General features: G+C 39.0%; 1 protein-coding gene across 6 annotated transcripts in view; it reads left to right on the top strand.

Annotated features, from left to right (window-relative positions):
- The window catches only part of LARGE1 (LARGE xylosyl- and glucuronyltransferase 1), a 354,153-nt gene that overhangs the window by 280,400 nt on the left and 55,546 nt on the right, over positions 1-18,207 (top strand). For all 6 annotated transcript variants that reach the window (XM_074826502.1, XM_074826498.1, XM_074826500.1 and 3 more), the window contains 2 exons: positions 10,029-10,141; positions 11,655-11,780. In XM_074826502.1, coding sequence (XP_074682603.1) covers positions 10,029-10,141; positions 11,655-11,780 — 239 coding nt within the window. The remainder of the gene's footprint in view (positions 1-10,028; positions 10,142-11,654; positions 11,781-18,207) is intronic.

The raw sequence follows: 18,207 nt of genomic DNA, 5'->3' as shown, positions 1-18,207 counted from the left end.
TCCCGCGGCATCTTCTGCGCTCCGTCCTGGGACATCGGGTTCACCATTTGTTGCGGAAGGATATCGGACTTGCACAGCTCCATGAGAGTTATATCAAGCAAAGCCGTTTATTTTTCCAATAGTACATACTTATGCTCTCGCCAAAGCTCTTACTTCATAATTAGCAAATCAGCAACTGGACAGCTATCAACCTTTTCTCCTGTCAGCATAAGACCACTCTAACACACGCTGTACAGACCAATCAACTTCTTGTTCACGCGCTGTTCATGCGGCGGTAACTTCTCACAGTTCAGTACTTTTCCACAGTTCAGTGTTGCAGCTGTCCGTTGTTTTCCCCTGCCACCTTGGCACAACTCAGCAGTTTCTTATCTTTCTCCCAAAGCCTGTTTCTCATCAAAGCCTAGCTGTTGATTCAGAGGCTGTGCAGGGCTGACAGGCTGATGTCTCCCACAGTGACATGTGTGGTGGTGTTGAGGATGCATTCTATCTCATCCCCAGCTCATTAATCAGGATGGTAATCAGTATCAGCCCCAGTATCAATTCATGGAATACCACCTGTAACAGGCCGCCATCTGAATGTTTTATTACTGCACACAACCCTTCAAGCTTGGCAGTCCAACTTACTTTGCAGGCACCTTGTAGTCCACTTACCCAAACCTTAACTCAGTTTGGCTATATGAGCATGCTAAACAGCTCCACACACATTTTCTTCTTACACAAATGCATCCCTGTATTTCTGTTGTGAACCTAATCCTGTCTCTCTGTTACTAGAAGAGAAATGGTCATGGAGGAAGGATTTACCTGCAGCTGAACTTTGGGTGAAATCATTGCGTTAAAAGTACATTGTGTTTCCTGTGTTTTTAAAAACACTGTGGTTAATTTTTAAGCTTGTTCATTCTGTGCTGCTGCTTTCCTTCCTCTAATCCATTTCTTAGGATGTTCTATTCCTCCTGAATCTCATCTAGTCAGTAAACTGCCCATTAAGAGGGTGGAAAAACAGTTGTCTGGTTGCTTCTGAATGCAAAACCCCAAACCTCTTTGTCATCCAACTATAAAGAAATACCTGAGAGGCTGTTCAGAACCATGAGCCACATTTCCTCCTCTGTTGCTAGGGCATTGACTGAACACCAGACCAAGAAAAGCTATGACAGGTTCTTACTCATTGTCCCCATCCCTACAATTAGCCTTGTGGACTACTGTTAATATTGGAAGCCAACCAAAATAATTATCACCTGTGCAGGGTGCATTTTTCCTCTGCACATAGTCCTAAATGGAAACCTTGTAAAATTGTTGACATTTCGACCCCTATTAAATATGATGCTTTTGAGAGGATCAAAACCAAATACACCCACATAATTTAAAGCAATGGTCCCTGTTACCTTTCAATTTTTGCTGCTTTCTTAGGAAGAAAAAAACATAGATAAGGATCATGGATACAGTCCAGATCTTGTATAAATGCCTGACTCTTGTGTTAAATATACCTAAGCTGATTTACAGGTGCTGAGGATCAAGAAACAGATTTGTTTCTTTTAAAGGTGGGTGATTCTTTGATGGAGAGTCCAAGATAGATTAGTTTTGGAAGACGTACTTGCTTTCATCAGGGCAAATATTCAACGAATTCCAGAAAACCTCCTCAGTTTTTATCCATCGAAACAAGCTTTGTGTGATCCCTTTTTCCAAACTTGCCTGCACAGGGAGATTCAATGACTGGACCTCCTGCACAGTAACCTGTACAGTCTGTACTATTCTGTGATTACTCTTCAGGACAGCTCACCCAAAGTCCAGTTACTCTGTTTTGATGTAGAGTTGTGACACTCGCACTTCTGCGTTTTGAGGCACTGACATGTGAAATTGTACACTGAGAAAGAATGGGGAGATGCATGAGAAACAGTCCGGGATGAACATGAACTCCAGGTTGTCAAAATACTTTCTGTGACCACTGGATGTATAAAAACAGGGACATTACAAATATGAGTACAGGAGATACATTTGTTTTGTATTGGGTGTCTCCTTTTTATTCCTGCATACTGAATGTCTACACTATCAGATAACTGATCTCCCTAGTTCATTCTTTGCTCTTGGCTCCCTGATCATTCACAGGGCACAGAAATCAGTTGTTACCTTGTCTTTCTCAGGGATCAACCTGTCTTTTGTCAAGGAAAAAAAAAAAAAAAAAGTGTCATTTGTGATAGTTCACTCCAGGAAGTATTTCTGAAAGGTAGTATAGATAGGACTACACTCTGTTTGGCACCTCCTTTCAGTCCTTCAACACTGAATCAGAAGACTTCACACTCTTTAATATTCCCACATGCCCTGATGACATTCTCCAGTGCACACAACATAGACGCTCAGTTCCATGCTAAAAACTCGCCAATCTAGAAAATTGTAAAGTGGCTCTCTCACGTCAAACACTGAGAAATGCAAACAAAATAATTATGTCTAAAAACTGAAGGAACACAAACTAGGCCTTCAGAGACAAGTACTATGTAGTATGAATGAGACCAGCATGCTCAATAAAGAGCTAGACCCTGAACAGTGTGTGTGCAGCCACTCTGTAGTCCTTGATCTGGGTGCTAGGGATCACATCTTGGAGTGAATATATTTTAAAATGTAGATTTAGCTACTTGTGCAGATCTAATCTCCACAGGTCAAAGATGAGTACTTATAAATTAACAAAGTTCAAAGAAAATACTGGAAAATTTCCCATAAAGTTGGAAAAAATGGCTCCAGGAGCTTATCTGGGAGGAAGTCAAGGGATAGTTTGATCATAGCTTATTAATATACACAGGAGAAAATAGTATTTCTTAATAGAGGGCTTGCCAATTTAGCAAAGGTTCAACAAGATCAAATGACTGCAAGTTAGAAATAATGGAAGTATCCTTCATCAGGGTAATTATGCATTGGAATAACTTATCAAAGTTTGTGATAGATTATCCATTATTGTAAATTTTTAAATCAAGACTGAATGTTTTTCTTGAAGTTATGCTCTAGTTAAAGCACAAATTGATTTTGAAAAATCCTGTGGCCTCTGTTATGCAAGAGCTAAAAATTAACATTTCTGATTGTATCACTTAAATATGTATTTAACTGGGACTTTGTTTTTCTCTCGACTGAGGTCACCTAAGCATCCAGGCAAATGAAATCACAGATAACCTACCGTGTAAGAACTTACTGCATTTTTAGTACTGAAGAGAAGTTCTTTAAAACTTTGTAGACATTTTCCACATTTCCCCCATGTCATTTTTAAGTCTCGCATTTCAAAGGGCTTTGTAATAAGATGTGTGCCTGACCATCCTTTTGTTAGTATCAACTTTTGGCACCTCAGTCATGACTTCCAGATGTATACAGAGATGCACAGTGAGTAGCTGTTGGGTCATACTTGTGCGTGGCAGTCCTCTGCTCCATTTAGATTGGTCATTGCCTCTTTCAGCCAAGAAGCTGAAACCTTCCTCCTCTCTCCCCTTTGCTGGTCTGAAGTTAGAATGTGTTATCTGAGGTTTGAAAATTCTGAGCAAAAACTTTCCCAATCTTTTGAATTCCAAGAGAATTTAATGGTTTGCCTCTTGTGGGTTTTTTTTCCCCTCACTTGGAAGCCATCTACCTAGTTTGCCAACTGAGAAGTCCCTGGAATAGTTGCTTTCCACTGCCTTTAAAATGTAATCTCTGTACCCTATATGCTCACAAGGGTTATGGAGTGCAAAGGCTATAAGAAAAAAGGAAAACTTTATCAACAATTTGGGCAGGAAGGTGTATGACTTTGCACTGCTTGGGATCTATGTAAAAGGAGGCCAATTCCTCTAGGTCTAGAGAAAGTTTTTCTGTGCTGACCTCTGAGAGACCTGCAGAATCGGTACTTCTCTTCACTGGAAGATAGGAGGGGAGAGCATTAATTAGCAGGATTGTCTTTAAGTACAAGACATTTTCCTCCATAGACTTCCTAAAAGTCTTATGGCTCATGACTCCTCTCCTGTATACCTTAGACTCCTGAATCAAGGAAATTTTTCTGTAGCAGCCTTTGGAGCTTTAAGAAAGTTGGAGAAATTCCTCCAGAAATGGAAGTAATTAAAGAGAAGATACAAAGCATATGGATCTTTTTTCAAATTGCTCAGGAAGAATAGCGTCTAAACAATAAAGAAACAATTAGAAAACTAGGAAATTCTGAGCTACAGTCAGTAGCTCTATAAGAATTTAGCATCATGCGTAAGTATATCCTTCATCTTAATTCTGCCTAAGGACAAACAGCATACTTAGGAAGAGGAGAACAAAGAAAATAAAAGTGTTCCATTTCATTAAATGGTCATCAGGAAGTGTAAACAAAATATTTATAATGCTTCAAGAGGAATCAGGCTCCCAACAGAGTGACTGTACTACATTTCAAAATGCATTCTACCTCAGTTTCACTTTCAACACATGTGCAGAGAAAACAAGGGCTATTGCATTTTGTCACCATGCCCGGAGGGACACCCACTTCCCATTTCAAAACAGTTTCTCAGCCCTGTTCAGTTTTCTCAGAGAAAAGTTCAAATGTGGAGTCATCATTTATTCTCAATTAACATATTCTGCATCCCTGCAAGTTTTTATTAGGTTTTTTTTTTTACATTTTGAAAGGCTTTTTGGGAGAAAAACACCAGTGCATGTAAGTTCATAGTTAAATAATGTATCAGGATACTCCAAAAATGAGTTAGAATGACAGTCCTTTAGTCATACTGTGTTAAAAGCTATAGACATAACCTATGGGGTTTTTATACTAATGATATGGCTAGTCAAATTATGAGCAGCAGTCTATAAATCAAGTGAAATAAATGCAGTGATTTTCATCCACACAAAGACTTAAAATGAAGATTTAAAAATGCATGCAGTGGCTTGTTGTGAAATTGCAGCTTTAATTCAATTTTTTAATCCCTAACAGCCATATGTCTGTGTTTTTCTATTTGCTCTTGATACTGTGGGTGGAGAGCAGAGGCCACAGTCACTGGTGTGGAGGTGTGGCCCAGCAGATTCCAAATGTAGTCCTCAGCAAAACTAGTCATTTGGGCCCCGATCCAGCAAAGGCACAGTCACATTCCTGGCATTACACACTGTGACCACTTCCATTGATTTCAGGTACAATAAACTAGAATTAAAAGAACACAATAAGTATTTGCTAGAGTACTAAGCAGTCAACACTCTCATGGTGCTTATCCTCGGATAGCAGAGCTACAAGCCACTTCCATAGCACCTAAAACTCAATGCAAATTCTTGGTGCCAAATCTATTTCACAAAACATGGTGGCTTACTGTTGTTTGTACTGCCTTGAATCTCTGGGTCAGTTATTTATTGCAGCAAATCTCCATAATGTCATCCCTATTTAACATTATTTCTTACAGCATCTAAGACTGAGTGGTTTGGTGTATGGGCTTTGGTATGCTGGTTAGGTAGTATAAAATCCCAGTAATTTTTTTAAAACCTACTATTGCTTTGTAATATATTTTGAAGTGTGTCCTGCCTGTCTTTCTTAGACACTGTAATGGTATCTACTTGCTATCTGTCTAGATAGGTCAGTGTTATAGGCTTAATTTCGAGAAGAAATTTTAAAAACCTGACAAGGATAGTCTCTGAGATGCTGCTCACATAATATGGCATTGCCTTAACAGCTCACAAAAGCATCCTGTTCTCCCTGAAAGAAACAGGCCAGGCAGTGCTTACAGAAAATGATCTTTTAGTAGCTACATTTTTTCCCCCACAGCACTGAGTATTTTTTCACCCACCTTAAAAGGGTCATTGTAATAAATTGATTGAGCTTGAAAGCTTGTCCAGATTCACTATAACTTCTGTAAGTGATTCTGTTCTATCTTAAAATGTTGTTTATTACTTCCAGCTCTACTATATATTCCTCTCTGAATTTCAGGAAAAGCCATAGTCCATGTTCCTGAAGCAAGGGGTGAGGATGCTTGGTAGCATTCCAAGGGAAATTGCTGATGTTTCTGCAAACTTTCAATTTACTATTCAGAAAAATTAAATTAAATATTTTGTTCTGGAGCAGATTAACAAAAAAAACCCCAGACTATTTTGCTGAGATGGCTTGAAGCATCTACTGAAACCATTGCTTAGTCAAAACATTGGAAAGACAAAATTTGGATTGAATCAAAAAATGGGAAAAGGACAAAAAAAATCAGGTGACTCCCAGAGTTTTGTTAGATCCAGAATGAAACATATATTTTCCTTTTCAGGTCTTGTAACCATTTTCAATAAAATTCTTAAGTTGTATCAATTTTAATGTGAAAAATATTATTTTTAGAATAAGTTGATTTTTAAAATGTGCCAAAAAAAAATCTGCAGTATTTCCCAACTGAAACATTTTAGTCCAAATATGTTAATTCAGATTTTTTGCCGTTTTCTCCAATCTATTCACCAAATTCCTTTGGTTTTTGGTTTGCTTCTGGGGCTGGTTTTTTTTTGCATGTGTCCTGAAGTTACATTTTTCAGAAGCTCCTTTGTTTGTTTCAGCAATTCAGAATCTGTCAGGTCAAGTGAAGTCTCATCAAGCAGAAGGAGAAGATGCCATTCGAGTAAAAATTAGGCTAGGACACGTTCCATAGATTTAGTAATAAAGCATTATTTTTCCAAGAGCTCTTTGAGATATTTGCATCTTTTTATATGTCTGAACTATTTCCTCAGGGTAAGGAAAATAGGGTGTTCTGTGGTGGATTATATTTATTTAATACTCATGAGACATTTGTGTTGCCACTTTTCTCTTTTTGTTTATTTGCTGCCAAGCTTTCCCTTTGTTTTTCTCAGGTAGGTTAGGGCAGGAAAATCCTGCACTCATCAAAAGATGAGAAGTCCCACTGCCTGGGGTCAGATGTTCATAAAATATTCGTTTGATTTTTTTTTTTCTCTAGTCTTCCTCCCCCAGCACAGCAGCTGAGAGTAAGTCCCTTTTCCCCTTATGTTCAGCTGTATGTCAACTTGAATTTAGTCTAAGATTTCAGTCAGTTTGACTCTGAGGGAAGGGGCTCCTGAGGCAAATATTTCCCCTTCCTTATTTCAGACACTTTGCCTGCAAACTAATTGTGCAGATTGGACTTTGTTCGTTTGTTATGTTAGCTTTTGGTAACAGAACAATATACAAGTAAAACTGAAGTGCAGTGTTCTGAAGTAAAGGTAATTTTTCTTTGCATGAACTGTTTAAAAGTTCGCAACACACATGCTTTTGCACTAAATAACACTAATTAGTGGAATAGTATTAAATTCTTCTCTTAGTAGAAATCTCTTATTCTCCCTAATACTAATGAGTAAATATTTAAACTTGCCATAAATATTCTCCAGTAGTTATTTTCTACAGCAGCAGTAAATTAGAATTCCACAGTGTGAGAAGCCCTGAGAAGAGGCTGTGTTAAACCCAAGCTTGTAGGTGAATCAAAATCACATCAAAATTAGTCTTGATGATGGAACATTAAAAGCTTGTGAATATTTTCAATAGGTAAGATTGCATCACAATTTAATATATCCTTTCTCACATATATTCCAGTTTTCCATGCCATCTGCCTCCTTTACTCTCAGCTGCTACCATGATAGCCCCTCAGGACAGCATAATCTCTTTAGCTGCGATGCCATAATCTGCTGTTATCATAAGAGCAGAAGACAAAAAAATTGGAGAATACTGCACATATTAAAACATTTCCCCTTCTCCTCCTCAGACTGGAGGCTTCAAAAAATTAAGAAAAATTGTTTTATTGTCTATAAATTATAAAAACTATTAAGCGAATCTTACAATTGTTCTTTATTTTTCTTAATAAAGAATCTTCTCAGTTGTATTTCACTATTGAAACAAAGCTGACAGTTCTTGCCAGCTCAAAAAAATCCTTTGCCAGAGAGAAGTGGATCTCACCCAGTTTATTGCTGCAGCACAAGGAACCTGCTTCACATTGATCTAGAATTTCAGACAATGCACAGTGGCTTTCTTAGAAGCTAATGCACACACACTACACACTTCAAATAGGCTTTGGTTATGCTGGAGAGAAGACAAACAGGCTGGCAGAAATACATTGTAGCATGTTGTGACAATACACCCCTTTCCAATCCCACAGCTGGAAATAGAAAGGTTGACTGAAGATGAAAGGGGATCCCTCCAGTACAGGTTCCAGCATCCTTGGGAACCAGATGGACTGAAATGGAAAACAGAACTAAAATAGGCCACAAAATTCACTGCCAGAAGAGGTTTTCTTTTTATTCATGGCAGTGCCAGGTTTTACTAGAAAGAAATCTACCATGTCATAGAAACTGAAGATAGGAATGAACTGGTACCACCTTTGTTCTCTCCCAACCAGTGCAGGATTGTTCCAGGTGTATCTTCTAATCTTTGTGTAGTCTGATTTTTAAAGACTTATGAAATAAAGCGTTTTATCTGTCATTTTTAGGCTATTTCACCATGACAGTTTTAGAAGAACTTTTCTTAAGTATTAAGTATTCAGACTAAATTTCCTTTCTTATTCTCATTACTTTTAGCTTCAGTCTTAGACTACCTCAGGCAGCTTTTCCCAGTGCCTGCTTTTTGCCATTTCATATTCTTCTGTGTAGTTGTTATGTTTCTCTACAGTTATGATGACATTTTTTTGTAAGACTTCTTGTTTAATATTACTTGCAGATGTCATTACTATTCTGTTCACTTCCCCCTTCCACTAATGAAGATGTGAAACAACACAGAACCTGTCATTGCTCTTACTAGGTATTTCCTGTCAACCTGCTAGACTGCTGTTTCTCAGTACTCTTCCTTTATGGTCCTTCAGTTTACGTTCCTTCCCCATGACAGTGCTCATATCTAAGTCTTTCCAAATTAATTTTTTGAGTAAAATTTTCTGAGACGCTGTAGGAAAGGTTTTGCTGATGCTTCAATCCAACTTCATTGCTTCTGCTGTTTTCCCTTCTTCTACACTAGGGGTTTTGTCCAGACAAAAAGCAACTGAGGAATAACAATGTATGTTGAGATACCTCCTTTCCTGCTTCAAGTGTAACTTTCTGATCTGAGGATCCTGCTCTATGAACACTTGCTGCCTTAATGGCAGGCACTCTCAAAGGCTAGGTTGTAACCTACACTGATAATCTGTTACTCAGAAAAGTTCCAAGGATTGCAGTCAGATCTGTCAGGTGATTAACTTCTTACTGGGTGGAGTAAGGGCTCCAGTTTCATCTTATGCAGCATATGTATTGCATCCTATGCAGTAAGTATTAAGGGCCAGATTTCACTCCACACACATTGAGTAAGATGTTTTATACGAGTGACAAAATTTTCTTTGTGTCAGCATAATCTTAATTTCAGGCCAGATAGAAATTAATTTAAACAGTGGGATTTTGGAAGAAGCAGACCTCTGTTCACAGTGAGGATGGCAGAAATGGAGTCATACTAGATAAATCAGGATTGCCTCTACCCTTTTCCTAGTAGACAGTGACTTGACAGAATATCCTCTTGGAGCCTGTAGCTTTTCAGAATAAGGAGTGGGGAGGGTCACTTCTGAGTGTTAAGAGGTTCCTTCTTTCTTTCTTATAGGATATTATATAATTATCTTTGGAATGGTAATGACCTTTGGATGAATTTAACCTCCATCATGTGAATCACCTGTATTGGTTCATTTTGTAAGGAATAGTTCCAGTGCTAATCATGTTACAATGAAATCAAGCTTTATCAGTTAAGGAGACTACTAGAAATACAATATCCTTCCCTTGCTTCTCTTCTTCCTAGTTTCACTCCTCTTTGGCTACTTGAGCCTTCTTGAAAGACTGTATAACCTAGCATTCATCTGTATGCTATCTCTCCATGTTTTCTCTGCAGCCTCAGGGGTTCAGGAAAACTTTCTCTTAGTGGCATCTTGTAACTTGAAGCTTTTTTTAGTCAGCCTTCTCTGTTAGCACAGGGTAAGGACTGTAATTTCCACTGATAGATTGCAGCTCATGTCATTGTTTTAACTGCTGAGTCAGCACATAGACAGGATGGCCCTTGACTGGCATGTGACATCATGGCTTCTCTTGTTCTTTGCACTGTTTTCCTTCAGGGGTTATCTTGCTGCTTCTTGATAAGTTACGGAAGATGAAATGGGAGCAGATGTGGAGACTCACAGCAGAGCGGGAGTTAATGAGCATGCTGTCCACTTCACTGGCTGACCAGGTGAGTAGGACTTTGCAGAGGAGTGATACAACCACTACTCCATGAATTGAGCAAAGTAAGGAAAGGAAAGGGGATGAGATGTGGGAAAAGGCAGGGAAAGGATACTGTGCCTGTAGACATCATTTGTTGAACTGTTCTGGGGAAAACATGGAAGAGAGGAACAGAGATTTACTCATGAGGTTTCTCCTACTACACTGACACTTCTACCTCCTCTGCACAGATGATTCATAAGATAGGCAAATGCTTTAATTTTCTGTCCTCCTTTTTTTTGACATAAAACTCTCCAGACACTAGAAGTCCAAATATACTGTGTCTTTTCTTACTGGTTATTGTCTAAGCAGACTTTAGTTTTAAGAGTCTCCAGATATTTCTTTACTGTTTCTGGCAGATGAGTCCCAGCAGTCTTTTAATGCACTCCTTGCCACAACACCCCTGTAAAGGCAGAAGTGCTGCTGTCTCCCTGCCACAGATGGGAAACTGAGGCCAAGAGAAGAAATAATGTGTCTATACACAGGAACGCATATTTACTCTCTTTGTGCTTCCTGCCAGCTCTCAGTTTTAAATCCAGAAACCCTGTTAATGTAGTAGTGGACCTGAACTGATAAGTCTTGCTCAACAGCTTGACTGTATTAACTCAATACAGCATCATATTTAGATATTTCTGCTGCTTCTGAGCTACATCTGGCTTATGATCAGTCACCACTAAGGAAGCATGCTGCTTACTGTGCACATAGAGATGTGCACTTGTGTACAGTATTGTTGCAGGTTGATCCAAAAGCTACTGATGTTCATTAGAATGATTCTTCTAACTTCACTGTTTTCAATCAGGTCCTGAGTTGCTGTCTAATACCTGCATGGGGCAGAATTTTGTGGAGTGGACTAAGGTTACTTATGTCCTACCCCGATACCTTAACCACAAGACTGTCCCTGTAACTTACTACTCCAACTGGATGGCTGCATAGATGCAGAACACGTTCTGTCTCTCATGGTGTAGGCTGTTCCGTAGATCTGTCCTACATGTCCTTTCCATGAAATACCTAGACTACTTGTTGCAACAATAAAGTGCTAGCTTAGTAGTAATTACCACACAGTAATTCACCTTCAAGCAGTGCAACTGCCAGGATTACTTTCATACCCTTTATTGAAAAGTAATGCAGTACTTGCTAACAGCAGGCAGTTTATCATTTACTGCATATTTCTCTCCCTGGCAACTAGGATAGGAACCACATCTCTTGCCAGCAGTACAAGATAAGTGTTTTGAAAACTTTGCTAGAGTCCATGAGCTCTGTGTGTTAAGAGAGCCTGTTCCTCTTGTTCAGATCTAGACATCACCCCTTAGATTGATAGCACCCTCTATGGTAACAGAATAACAAAGCAAGATTTGCAGTGTTCAGCTTGCATAACCATTTGCATTTCTACTTGTGATGGGGAGGACAGTCAGCTCAGGAAGGGGTTGAGACTACCTCACTGTAGAAAAAACATACCCAACTGTTTCTCTGGTTTTGTCTGCTAGGATATCTTCAATGCAGTCATCAAACAAAATCCCTTCCTTGTCTACCAGCTTCCATGTTTCTGGAACGTGCAGCTATCTGATCATACCCGTTCTGAACAGTGCTACAGAGATGTGTCTGACCTGAAGGTATGTTTCACAGGAGGTTGGATGGGTAGTATCCTTTGGGACAGAGAATGCAGGACTCCGCTGTGACAGAAAGATGAAGTCCCTTAAGTAGGGGGAAACCAGCACATACAGTTTATGAGGACACTCAAGCAGGGGAAGCAAATATGACTTTGGCTTTGTGCATTTTGACTGCTAGAAAAGTGAAAGATGGATGCTGCTTTGAGATTTGACAAGGTGTTAGAGAAGTGCTTCACCTTCTTACATTCTGTACCTGTCACCTATGCCACTGCAGCTTACTGCTGAGTTCCTATTGCTGTCCCAGTTCTTAGCCCTTCCTAGCCAAAGACTAGAAAACCTTCTTTTTTTTCTTTTTTTTTTGTACCAGACAAGTTTGAAACTCTTTAGTCAACATCATTTAATAGAGTGAAATTCACAAAGAGCGTTGGGTGGACCCTATCTGGAAATACATTAGCCAAAATTTAAATATCTTGCACACATTTAGTCTTTGTGTACACTTAACCCAGCCACACTGCCACTCATTTTTCCAAAATTTGCTCCTGGAAAAAAAAGGCTGAGTAGAAACCTATTAATTTAATAAAAGGAAGCTGTAATATCAGTTTAATAGCACATTTGTCACTGTTGTCAAGTAGAATATAAAAGCAGGATGGATTTGAACAGGTATGGGTAAATTAACATCAGTTGTGCTGTGGTCATTTAGAAAGGCCAGACTCAAATGTAGCGTGCAGAAAGTTCAGAATTGAAGCTGATTGAGCTTCTACCAGTCACAGAATAAGACTGGCTGGCTAAACAACAGTAGATTCCATCAGAGCAGACTAATGGCATCAGAACACAGTACATATTATGCCATTTTTGGTGATTCATTTTAAAATTCAGTCAAGGTTCATATACTTAATTTATGTTTTGAAAATGCTTTAGTAAAAGAGATTTAAAGAAAAAAAAAAAAAACAAAAAAACGAAACAAAACACAGAACCATAGAAGAGGTTGCAGGGGACCTCTGGAGACCATCCAAACCCCACTCAAAGCAGGACCAACTTAGATCAAGTTGCTCAGTGCCTTGTACAGTTGAGTGTCAAGTCTCCAAAGACTGAGATTCCACAACCTCCCTGGCCCCCTGTTCAGGAGTTTGTCCACCCTCATGGTGCAATATATTTCCTAAATCTAACCAAATTGTCCCTTGTAAAAATTTGTAGAGTAACACCATGAGTGATCAATGTGAACACCAGATACTGGATGAATATAAAAAATCAATTACCCTTGACACACTGATTTCAAAAGCTCCACTTCCCAAAAGACAGAGGATCTACTACATGGGTTAGCTGACCTGTCACAGATGGCCAGTATTGCTTGAATTTCATACATAAAGTATTCACAACCAACTACTCAGGTTTAGTCCACAGAAGACAGCTTTTAAAGTTAGATCAGTATACTGGTTTGTACACTGATCACTAAATGTTTTATGGTAGATGTTTGTAGGGCAGGATCAATGCAGGGACTTAAAAGCATCACGGTTTTCTGCCTTGTAACAAAGTGCTGATAGAGATTTTAGTTCTGTGCTTGTGTTGAGAATCATGTATGACAGCAATTGCAAGACCTGAAACAAAAGGAGAGATGCAGTAGCAGGGAAAATGTTTTCTGAAAGATTAATTTTAGAAAAATACACCTCCTACCTAGGAGATACCACAGTATTTTTCTGTGAATTAAAGGCTGACATTAATTCGTATACACTGAGGCAGTCAGATTGGATTCAGCACAAGGTTAAGACACATACATTTACATGAGAAAAAGATATTGAAGCTAATAACTGAGGATTGAGGGCTTGGTTCAATTGCCTAAACACAGTTTGAGTCACCATAGATACTCTCAGATATCCATATGGGACTGGCAGATAAAACACAGACCTATACAGGAGATGATACCCTTTTGACAAGGCATCTGGTGGACAGGCAGGATAACCCTAAGGTGCTTTCGGTGTTGCTATACATCTGTATTTAGGCAGGAACTGTGATCCCCATGAGTGGTTTTGGAGACTGGTTAAGCTTACCTCAGAGTAGACATCTGACAACTAATCAGGCAATCACTCTTTAGGCTCCAGTGACTGTATGGACTAATCTGCTTCAGGTGTGGGACATCTAGCTCATATGTAACACCTACAAGTAAGCATTTAATAGAAGTATCTTAAAAATAATCTGTTCTTCATTATCGGTTAACAAATCTATGTTTACAAGTATAACTTAGGCTTGGTTCTTTATTACCATATATTGTATCACACTGTCAGTTCCATTACAGCATAGGCAATGAGTCTAAGATGCGTAATATCCTCCACTGGCTTTCTAGTCTGAGGTATTTAACTCAACAAGGTGTGCAGACACCTAAGCAATTTCTTCATCTGAACTGGACTTATTCACACTGCTAAAATTATCCCCTAAATACTGAATCGGGGCTGAAATTCTTTGCTTTGAAAGACAGGACAGAGCCTTATCTAGTGCACATAAGCCCCCTGATTTCAATAAAGCTCTTCCCATATTCAGCAGTTAAAGAACTGGCCCTCAGGCAGCACTGTTTAAAATTCTTCATACAATTAAAAAAAAAAAAAAAAGAATAAACCAATTCAAGTTGTGAATTTGCATTATGAAAATAAGCAAAATTCTACTTCTGAAAAGAAACCGGCTGGTTTGGTGTGTGGTCCTCTCAAAAAAGCAAAAAATGTCATTAGCCCAAGTTAAAAATATACTCTTAAAATCACCAAAGTTAGTCAGTTCCGTGGCATTTAATATAAATGGTATGACACAACATATTTGGCATGTCCTCTATTTCATGGTAAAACTGTAATAAGAAACAAGGTAAAAGAAACCTCCAGGGTAAGAGGGAGAGAAAAACAGATTGTGAAGTTTGTACCGGAGGATTAAGAAGGATAGCATAGGAAAGGAGGAGATGCAGGGAGAGATTTAAATTCGAAGGTAAAGCTGGCCCAGTTAAGTATTCCTCAGTCATATCAGACTGCATTCCTCATGTCAGACTGAAAAGACACTGATTTAATTCCATCTGACCTCAAAGTCCATGGGACTTGAGGATTTGTCATCTCTTACACACAACATTGTATCAAATAAACTTAGATTCCCAGGGCTGACTGCTTTGGGGGGGGGGGGGGGGGGGGGGGGGGCAGGGGGGTGTGTACATATATGTATACACACTTCTTTGCTGTTCTGTTCACATTCATGCAAACATAGGATGACCAGCATACTTTTTGCAAGCCTGTGGAGCACTTCAATATTTCACAGTGCCTGAAGAGGACTGTAATCACTTTTTTCTCTTTATAGTCCTCATTAAGTTGCATCTCTATCCATTTTACTGATTTTTTTTCTACTGTCTTATGTTAGAGAAGGTCAGATGTTTGACTATTGCTGAACTCTACTTCCTTGCTGCAGCTGAGCAGTGTATACAAATTTTGAAGGACTTGCATATGGGGATCTTTCAGAAAAGGTGTAAGAAAAATAGAAATATTTATAACCAAGTTCTGCATTGTTAGTGACCACTAATTTTATATCCATCTAAAGCAACATCAAAATAAGACTACTTTAATATTTTTATTCATCTAAGTGCTTTCTTACCTCCTGTGTCGTGCTATATAGCACAAGAGGCCACACTGCACACAACTAGACTGAACTCTGTGGGCTTTGTTCTGCTGTCCGTGGTGTATGGAACCAAAACTTACATAAACAATTACATTTACAGAAATATTCCTTTCCCCACCCAAGGGCACCTGTATTAAGGATGATTTGCATCAGTCAAGACTGTCTTGAAATTAACAATTTTAATAGAAAACAAAGAGTAGGCTACAATGAAGCAGATGCCCTTTAATTCTTTTAGCCAAGTGAGCCAAATGCAGTGTCTAAAGGCCAGAGGTGTTTATTTTTTCATGGCATTTGTTATATCCTAGAGAAACACTCAGGAGTTGTTATTGAAGACTGGCCAAAAGAAGTGGAAGTGCTCAGAGTCACTCTGTGTAGGCATCCACTGTCTATCTTGCTCATCTCAGCTCCTCACATGGTCCACATTGTCAGTGGACAAGTATGTCTGCTGTAGGACCATACTTTGCTGGACATGGTGGGGATGAGCCTGTGGGGATCTGCCTGGAACTGAAGTTCATTTATGCATTACTTTTGCTGGGTTGGGTCCTGTGTTTGCTTTCCTTTTTGGTTAATAGTTTGTTCCTGTCTGTTAGAAAATCTCAATTACTATGAGTTGGAACAAACCAAATGGCAAGAAAAATCCTATGAAAGAAGGTAATGAATTGTGATGCCTCTGACAATGAATCATGACCTCATTGAATGAGTCAGTCATGAAAAGAAGTCTGGTTGTCAAGGATACAGATGCTGTTTACACACAGAGCATCTGGTAATTCACAATCACAAAAATCAGGTGCTGGACTCTTCAATGGGAATGTATCAAATTATTAGAATTTACTGCCCCACCCCAAAATAGGAAGATGCTTTAAAACCTGTTGATGGCTTTTCAAACTGGTTTTGAACGTAGCTCATACTAAATTAGCAGGTAGGTAGATAAATAATAAACCTCATAAATTCCCCATTCTGAAATTGTGTTATGTGATTCACTGTGTCCTGCCTGGGAGCATCCTCCACACCAGGACAATTTTGTGAAATTGCTTACAAAAGTTTAAACAGCTTCTTGTCCATAAACCAAATACATAATTTCAGATCTTCTTCGAATATGACCTACTGCACCTCTTTCTATCCCAGTCCTTGAGCCACCCCATGCTGTCTAAGCACCTCAGCAGTTCTGGCATTCTGCCACCTTGTACCTTTTAATGCCAACCAAGGAAGAGCTACACTGAGGTCTTAAGAGGGTTAAACATTCCCCTCCATTGAGTCAGTAAGGTGCTTCTGCTCTGCCAAAAAGGGAGTACTGAGGTATAATAGACTTGGTTTTAGGGGTACTTTTGCAGGCAGGAGACCTGTTGTTAAACATTGGTACAGGAGCTAAGGGAGAACTGCAGATCCTTTTAAGGAAAGTTGAGAACTTGGAAAGTACAAGACAGGCACAGTCTGTCAGCTTACTGCCATACGGCATAGGCAGTGAGCTGGGGAGTGAAGTAATCCCTGGGACCATGGGCACCAAATCATGCAGGGCAGGGATTTGAATCCCACATCCAAAAGCAGTGCCCGGACCTCTGGATTGCTGTCTACTCCAACGTGAGTCACTTCCACTTATGTAGTTCAGAAATATCACTCTGAAACCTCCCTGATGATATTTTTGTGAAGTATTTGATCCTTTCTAAGGAAATTGGTTCTTTTATTAAACTATTCATTTCTGATAAAACGCAGTTTAAAAATAAAGTTTCCAGACATCTCTAATTGAGTCATGTTACACATGTGGTGCTTGTTTACAGTGTGACTTTGGGCATAGTTAAACTTTTCAATAATATGTGCCTGAAAAAAAGGCTATTGAGATGTCATTAAAGTGGCATGTATGGGTGGCTTTACTGTGCAGATTCGCTGCCTCTGTTGATTTCAGTGGGTTCTGTCTGGTTGCTTAAACAAGGAGTCTAGCTTTTAAGCAGGAAAGCTCCCCATCTACAAAATACCCTTTTTATGTATTTACCTAAATTGTGAAGTGCTTATGGGCTTAATTAAGAAAATCTATTTGGTGCTTTGCAAAATTAAACTTCTTTAGGCTAAAATTAAGGTTAATTTATTCTTACTTTTTAGTAAGCTTCAGCCTGGAAAGTAGGTATATAGGTATACAGGATATCCTGTATTTTCTGATTTCATAAGGGCTGAAGCAGAGTGAGAAATTATCAAGATGTGTCTTTGGGTAAAAATGGAAGAGATTGTGGTTAAGGAAACATCTGGCGAAATGCTTCTTTGAGAGAAGATGCTTCAGGGGAAAAATGGATAAAGGTACCTATAGAAATAATGTTGTGTTGAAGCTTATCATTTAGTGGTTTGAACATCAGATTTGAAATATTTGATCTCCCCAGAGGCAACAATGCAGCTGGTAACCTAAGGAGGTTTGCTGGGATTTTTGTTTTCAGTGTATTTCCATGCAGATAACTGACCTTAGACGCCTCTCCTATACTTCAGCAGCATGTAACATCCTCTGTTACCTTCCCTCTCAGATATCATTGCCAGACTACAAGGCTTCAACTGTGTCATCATTTGAGTGCTTTGGGTCAGAACCTGGTGAATAAATGGGAACTATTGGTGCAGTTAGCCTGTTTCACTAGGTCACAAGTGTATGGAAGTATTCCAGGAGTCTGGCTGAGTGTAATCAGTGAGTGGTAATGGCTGCTGATTAACTAGGATGGTATTAACAGAAATGTAGATAGCACCAAGTTTCTTAATGACAACTAACCAAGTGTTAAATAGATGTGGAATTTTAAGTTCTGATCTTTCAGTACTTAAATTG

The sequence above is a fragment of the Strix aluco genome, chromosome 5 (genome assembly GCF_031877795.1).
Source record: "Strix aluco isolate bStrAlu1 chromosome 5, bStrAlu1.hap1, whole genome shotgun sequence".
Lineage (NCBI taxonomy): Eukaryota > Metazoa > Chordata > Aves > Strigiformes > Strigidae > Strix > Strix aluco.
Note: the sequence above shows the minus strand (reverse complement) of the source record. Positions and strands in the feature narration are given on the sequence as shown.